Source organism: Asparagus officinalis, chromosome 5 (assembly GCF_001876935.1).
Source record: "Asparagus officinalis chromosome 5, Aspof.V1, whole genome shotgun sequence".
NCBI classification, from domain to species: Eukaryota; Viridiplantae; Streptophyta; class Magnoliopsida; order Asparagales; family Asparagaceae; genus Asparagus; species Asparagus officinalis.
In genome coordinates, this window is record NC_033798.1 from 115,567,810 (window position 1) to 115,575,387 (window position 7,578).

At 37.5% G+C, this 7,578-nt stretch overlaps 1 protein-coding gene across 5 annotated transcripts; it reads right to left on the bottom strand.

The window, feature by feature from the left end:
* On the bottom strand, positions 329–7,577 carry LOC109840819 (ferrochelatase-1, chloroplastic-like). 5 transcript variants are annotated; one of them, XM_020409596.1, is made up of 11 exons: positions 7,505–7,577; positions 6,762–7,138; positions 6,077–6,170; positions 5,679–5,976; positions 4,367–4,510; positions 4,012–4,113; positions 3,492–3,595; positions 3,143–3,269; positions 1,540–1,692; positions 1,348–1,448; positions 329–690 (listed from the first exon to the last, which is right to left on the bottom strand). In XM_020409596.1, the coding sequence occupies exons 3-11, from the start codon at positions 6,145–6,147 to the stop codon at positions 375–377; spliced, it is 1,416 nt and encodes a 471-aa protein (XP_020265185.1). In that variant the 5' UTR covers positions 6,148–6,170; positions 6,762–7,138; positions 7,505–7,577; the 3' UTR covers positions 329–374. The 5 variants fall into 5 exon arrangements, with proteins under 5 accessions (XP_020265185.1, XP_020265189.1, XP_020265184.1 ...); XM_020409600.1 differs by having other exon boundaries at positions 6,077–6,192; XM_020409595.1 differs by having other exon boundaries at positions 6,077–6,238.

Genomic DNA, 7,578 nt, shown 5'->3' on the forward strand with positions numbered 1-7,578 from the left:
TGGGATGGGTTGTTTTTTTCTTGCTTAGTAGGGAAGGAGGGGGGGGGGGTCCATAGCATTTGTAACTATATTTCATGTATTGTATCACAAAAAAATTGACACGATTCCTTTTGTCATTATTACAAGAGTGGTGTTAGTGGCACACCACCCACCACAACCCTAACCACTCCCCCCTCTTAATGCTACAGTAAACCGGGCCCCACATGAGATTTTAAAAAATTTAAAATCTCATGTGGGACCCGGTTTACTGTAGCAATAAGAGGGGGGTGTGGTTGAGGTTGTGGAGGGTGGTGTGCTTCTAACATTATTTTTATTACAACACCCGACAGAAAAAGATATATCCTTCAATCTGTACCAATCTTCTATAAAAATTATCATAGGAGGTTATTCCTAAGGGAAGAAATCAACTTTGGTGAAAAAAGAAAGAGAAAGGCCAGGATTGACCCAAAAAATAATTTGATTGCGTACTGCATGAAATCATTGTCAGAGTCATCAGTCTCTCTTCTGGCTCTCGAGGTAGCGGAAGCGGAAGGAAGAGCTTCGAGGACAGCATCAGCAAGATCCGTGATGAAGGAAGATGTGCAGCCTAGAGCTGGTACTCTCCCCCAGTTTTTAATGCCAGATTCTAAGGCCAGTTCCTTGTACTCCATGTCGATTTCTTCTAGAGTTTCAATGTGCTCGCTTACAAAGCTGAAATGGACACGATGATACGTATAAGAACACAAAATTCTGCTAGAATGAATAGTGCAAAGGACATTGTTATTTACATATCAGCAGTAGGGTACACATTTTATAGTATCGATGGGAAATGGGGAAAAAAAAGCAGTAGGGTACACTTTATTGGATATTGCTGTATGTAGATGAACATTAATTGTGCATGCTACTTTTGGAACTTGTTGCAGCTATCAATTACCATTTTCTAACTCACAATTCCTACGGGTGTAGGACTCAGCTTAATGTAGGCACTCAAAAAGATTTAAAAAAAAAAGAAACGTTATATAGCAGATACTCTTATGGTGGAATTAAACATGATAATTTGCAACCAAATAAAACTTTGCTAATAAGTTATCATCATGAAGTTACACTATGACCCACTTTGATTGATGGTGATATCAATGATGTTCAATTAGTGATATCATAAAGCTTAGACATAATCCAAATCAAGAAAGCTGCCTTAGGAGTTAGGACCAAGGCCGCAACTAAATTTCGTCAACTAGAGGGAAAACGTCTTAAGATCTTTTGAGTTAAAATCGAACCTATTATTGAAAGAAGAGATGCTTTTTCTTTTAGTCGAAGGTTCAGCTCAAGAATGAAAAGTAAGATATTGGTTCAAGTTAAGAAATGAACCTTATGGGGACAGCCAAAAGACTCTTTACACCTTTTTTGCCAAGCTCCACCAAGACCTCATCAGTATAAGGCTTCAACCACTGAACAGGCCCAACTCGGCTCTGCCAAAAGTTCACATAGTTGGATGATTCAAATTTCAAGCAATCACACCATGAAACTCTGAAACATGTAAATTGAAACAGAATGTACTACCTGGTACGCAAGTGTGTGTTGGTTGGTGACTCCTCTTGATTTTAACTCATTCATGATCAAACGGATACAATGCTCCATCTGGTCTCTGTAGGGGTCCCCTGCATCTTCAACATAACTGACTGGAACTCCATGTGCACTGAAGAATATCATAACCTAATATTTTAGGAAGAGATGAATTAATGCCCAGCGAAAAAACAGGTTATATTAGCCAGAATTAGCCTTTATACTAAATATGTCCAATCAGAAACCTAAATTTTAGAAAGAACACAGATAACCAAGAAAAATACAAGTAATTTTCACCAAAAAGGGGAGGAAGATGGGAGGAAAAACATCTTTGCTATCTCATTGCAGTTTCTCAGACTCATGATCAAATCTATGTTTGTACTATAATAAATAAGCACAAAATGACTAAACCGAATCTTGTGTTTGCTAGCAAAATCAAAGCTCATTCTCATGCCACTACCAATCTGCAATTCTAATGCTCGCTAACCAATTTGCCATTTTTGTACACCAACTAGATTACACATAGCAAAAGAAACCACCACCTAGTTTAATAAAACTAACACTCTAGTGTCTTCCTGCAAGTGTATGGCATCCTACCATCTATGGCTTTCTTCAAGGTAAATGTTGTTGTCCATCATGATAATTAACAGGCGCCATCAACCTTCTCTCTTTTCTCACACCAACCAGATCTCACCTTTCTACTTCTTAAACCACACCTCCACATATGATTACTAGACCAGTAGACGTAAAATGAAAACAGGATTATGCCATGCAAGAAATAAAATCAACAAATAACTAAGCATGCTTATTCCATACTAATGCTTCCAGTCTCAATATGCTTGAAAAGCTTGTTGATTTGATAAGAGCTTGTTCATGTCCACTTGATAACTAGATATCTAAGCATGAAAATAAATCCGTGTTTGATAAATAAGTGAATGAACATGAATAAAGACCGTTTATACTCATCCTGGGATTGAGCTCAGTTAGTGCTCGACTCTTGCTCAAGTCATTTAAAGCTCGTTTAGGCTTGACTTGATATCAATGTTAGGGATAATAAAAAACTCAAAGCTTCAATTTAGGGATAATAAAAAACTCAAAGAGTCCAGAAATGGACTGTAGAAACATGAGAAAATGTCTAAAAGCATTCTTTGCTCAGTATCTTGCTTATACATGGGATGAAATGTGACATAAGCTTGATGATTGTGTCATCTCGGCTGGGGTCATCAAAAGCTCTTTCAAGCTAGTTCACTAACTTAAAATAGACAATGAATTAAATTTCGAAGCTCGCTTAAATAAAGTGCAAAAGTGAACCTAAACCTCTCACACTTGGCTCAATTTACAAGCCTAACCCCAAGAGCATCAGATTCATGTAGGATTTACAACAACTTGCAAGAGCGTATGTAATGTATGTGCATATGCTGGGTAAAGGCACATTCAAGTACCATGCTTGCCCTGTCTCATTATTTCCAAACATGGGGCTTGTAATGAGTAGTTCTGGAGAACCAAAGCATGCTCAAATAATTCTTAAGGTCGGGTCAAAATGAATTAACCAGAATGATACATGATAAATGGTACCAGTATAACTAGCCATGAAAATTACCTCTTCAGGGTTTGAAAAGCTTAATAGTTCTTTCTCTATCAAATCAGCCATGGACTTGATGTAGCCTTCACGCTGATACCATGATTCTATAATAGAGATTGGTAATCCTTCAAAATAAGCATCTTCCCTGTTTTCAGTGGCTCATGTTCAGTGTTTGTTGAACAACAAATAAAGAAAATATTGGAGTTAATAAAGAAAAAGAAACAACAAAAGGTGCTTGGTACAGTGAAGATGAAGGATGACAAAATTGAAAAGGTCGATCGTGGAAGAGGTCCTAAATGTGCAGCTATTCATAAAAAGTAGTGATAATAATTAAAAGAAAAAAAGAAAAGAAAAACTAAATTTTTACCTGAAGATGTTTTGTAGAACACGGATGCTTGAGCCACTTGTTGATATAGAGTATTGTGGATAAAGTGGTAGAATGACAAGCTTCGTAATCTTATCCCTCTTAATCTATCACATAAACAGAGGGATGTCAAAATCAATATATCACATGACGATGAAAATATATAATTGCAATGTACGCAAGGATGCCAAGTTTCAATAACAATTTTGCATACATACAACATCTCAGTCCTTTAAATTTAGCTAGCAGATAAACACTAAAGTATAACATTTTCTTAATTGTTGTCAACTTATTCAACCGTACACTTGATAGGCGATGATAGAAGATATGTCTAGATGGTGAATCTCAGTCACTTTTTTGCGTCAAATACATAAGTCTATTCAACTTCTTAAAATTGCTATATGAATCATAATAATACATTCAAGAGTAAGAATTACTTCGAAACAAAACATAAAATATAACATAAATATGACCACTGGTAAGTTTAATTTGCCTTGCAGGCTGCCTCTGGCTAGTGGCTAACCTGTTGAATGGCTTCCTCAGTAAACGGGTACCAGTAACGCATTGCGACATATACATTTGTGTGCAGCTTTTTCTTTTCCAGAGCATGTTTCAGTGCATCTGCCTGGAAAAATATCTTAATATAATCAGTGATGTTCTGCAGAGTAAATTTCCTAATAAGATCCCAAACAAATACTTCACTTAATGACTATCAGATAATTTAGAAATATCACAAGATTAGTAATAGACAACAAAGGATGCATATGCACCCCAAAAAACCCAGAACTATCTTGGGATTCCGAAGTTGAAGGCAAGCTGTCAGGGAAAATAAGCACCATGCATTTCAAACGGAAAACGAGACAGAAAAGTAAACAAACCTGCTCATTCGTTATTCTTCGCAAAGGTGACCCACCACCAATGGAAGCATATCCTTCTTTACTTTTTGGGGCTCTGACAACTGAAATTAGTTGGGCTAATGGTCGCTGCAGAAAGCGGAACCACCTTGGAAGTCGTATTATGTCCTGTCATAAGAAGCAAGTGATCACTCAGCGTAGGCAGCCAAGTAATGGAGACATACGGAATTCAAAGTGCAAGCAATAAGTAGATAAAAGAACGAAAAGAGGTGAAGATCACGATTGCTACAATCTAGATTAGGTGTCAATCATGTTGTACGTGAATGTTAAAGAGTTTGACATCTGATATTTACATGAAGTAATCGCAAAAGATGAGTTTGAAGTAAAAAAGTTATGGAAAAGATAACAGTTTTCCCTCCCATCTAAAGCATCAGATTTCTCTCTCAATTGGTCAGGTTCATGTCATTAGAACTGATCAAGCTCTCTGTAACCCCCAGAACTTGAAGCAATGTATGACAAATGCAGGGTTAGTTATATTAATTCAATTCTTTGATGTTCCTGCAGGCGGCTAATATGCTTCTTTGTCAGATATGTTTACACTGTCAAACTTTTGCCGATCTGATTTTTGTGGTCAGATGAGCGGGATCCAGGCAGTTAATGCCACATGATTGAGTCTAAAACCTTCAAGATAGCTTATGACTATCATGAGAACTCAAGACTAGAATAGATCAAGTCGCTCGGGAGGCATTCAAAATCCTAGTACAGACTTAGTAAAGCAATCTAGATTATGCTGGTTCCAGTAAGGTCAAAAATGTTTGTTGGGTTGATTCAGTTTGGTTCCGGTATACTTTACCTGGTATTTCTATCTTTAGGAAGAAAATTGAATTCCTATCAGGTTACAAGTCGAAGTAGACTTGAAGTATCAGGTTAGAAGTCAAATTCAGCTCCTATCAGGTTGAAAGTCAAATTAGATTCTGAAATATAGCATGCTTTCTATTAGAACAGAATCCAATTTCATGACTTCAAAATAAAACTTTCCCTTGTCACTCCACTTCTCAATTCACCTAAAACCAACTTCTTACCCAAGCCGCACTAAAAATGAAGAGAATAAAAGGAAAGAAGAGCCAACAGAACATCAACTGTCATCTATACAAGCATATGGTATCACAAACCAAAGCTTCCCTGCAAGAAACAGAAAATGACCCTTTTCTTACTATATAGATGCACAATTTTAACAGATGAAATAAAAATCAGATCGGCAAATTAGTAATTAAAAAAAAGCCATAAAGCAAGAAACAAAAGTGATTTATTAGAAAATTAGAATCGGATCACATACTGGGTCTGCAAATAAATTAAACAGAAACGGCTGCACATCCTGAAGGGTCTCTGGGCCTCCAAGGTTCAGCAACAGCACACCAATCTTCTCACGTGCAGTAGTCGAAGAAGCTCCAGCCATGTTCTCATCAAAAGAGCACGCTTCAGAGGAGTAAGATGATTTCCCCAAATATTTTCTTTCTTTAGATGGAATATATAGAGACGATGCATTATAAGAGAGTGAGTGGTGGTGCTCTTTATCTGAACTGTGAAATGCAGATACAATATCACATTTTGAAACCTGCCTCTTATGAAATAACCTGGAAAAAGAAATAGAAATGACAATTTGTGTTCATTGAATAAGTTGAAATGGAAGAATAAGTGAAAAGAACGATAAACATTTTTTCGCCTGATAATGACCTCTGCTTAATTTGCTTGTGACAAAACCCCAAGAGCTTGGTTTGGGGAATTCCAGTGCCTAAGGCTTCCATATCTCAAATAGATTTGCTCCAAACTAAGACCAGAAGAGAGAACACCTGAGTGCGAGGGGGGAAAAACTACCAAAATAATGCTGCTCACAAGCTAAAAACATAAAATTTGATCAATATTAAAGTGTAGAAAATGGAGGAAATTTTTCTGAAATAAGTAGGGCGACAAATTGCGCTTGCAAAACCCCCAAAGCCATCAAAATTCTCCACTGCCTTAATTCCCTCAAACCCTAATCGTCGCCTCAACGCCTCAAGACGTCTAATTACCGCCAAATCTCAGCAGGATCACACCGATCTTATCGAAGATACTGAAAGCGTACGTTGGATTCATCAATTTGATCAGGTGCAAAGTGTTTGTGGAGGTTAGGGGTTTTTTCGAAACGGGTACAAGTCTACAAGATCTTGAAGAATCTTAAATGTTTACCAGCTGCTTAATACACCAATTAGGGTGAGTTTTTTGGGAAAATAAGCGTACATTGCTATGATCAAATGAACAAACTTTAACAAAGAAAATCATACGTAAAAGAAACACAATCTAAAATAGCCTCTTGTACTTTAACCGCATCATATCAAAATAAGCGAAAAAGTAGAGAAAAATGCGAAGAGTGAAGATTTACCTGGTTGTGATCAACGGAATTCCTACAATCAGTGAAAGAATCTAGAGAGGACCCGAGTTCGTCCAAAATTAGGGTTTAGATTTAGGAAATGGTCGTCAAGAGAGATCAAGAAAGAGTTTATAGAGTTGGCGGCCAAACGAAGGAATAAAAGTCACACCTAACCTCCACCGTATTAATTGGGGAATTTTGGGAGCCTTTCGAATAAGTTGTACCGCAGGAACGCCGTATCTTCGAGCGATTTGGGTTTTCCCCAACGCAACCCAACCCAATCGGCATCAGTATAAGAGTTGACCAAGCTGATAGTGGATCTTGAGTGCAGCTCAACGCTGTCCCGCCGGAGCAGAGGAACTTCGAACGTTCGTCGACCCTACTAATTCCTGCGCATGGCCGCGTATCGTTGGACGACGAGTGCACATTAGGGGTGGAATCGAATCGAATTTGAACGACTAGTGCAAGGTTCAAATTCGAGTTCGTATCCGTATTCGATTCGAATAGTAATACAAGTTCGAATTCGTTTCGCTTATTTATATTGATGTTCGAAAAAAATTCGCAAATATTCGACTAGCATTATTATGCAACTTTTATTTCGAATTATTCGTCAAATATTATATAGGTATTCGCTAATAATTCGAAAATCATAAAAAAAAATATAATCAGTAAACAAAAGGCTTTTTTAACTGATCATAACAAAAGGGGTTTTTTAAATAATTCGAAAATCATAACAAAAGGATTTCGAGAATCACCGCACGAAATCTCCAAGATCTGCAGAGATCGAGGGAAATGGGCGTCGTCGCGGGGAGGGAGGATGGCGTTGTCA

Coding starts and splice junctions, on each gene's coding strand:
- LOC109840819 (XM_020409599.1), bottom strand. CDS start 6,147: ATGGAAGCCTTAGGCACTGGAATTCCCCAAACCAAGCTCTTGGGGTTT. Junction 1,693..3,142: donor GCTTTTCAAACCCTGAAGAG/GTAATTTTCATG, acceptor CTAAAATATTAG/GTTATGATATTCTTCAGTGC. Junction 1,449..1,539: donor AACACACACTTGCGTACCAG/GTAGTACATTCT, acceptor AACTTTTGGCAG/AGCCGAGTTGGGCCTGTTCA.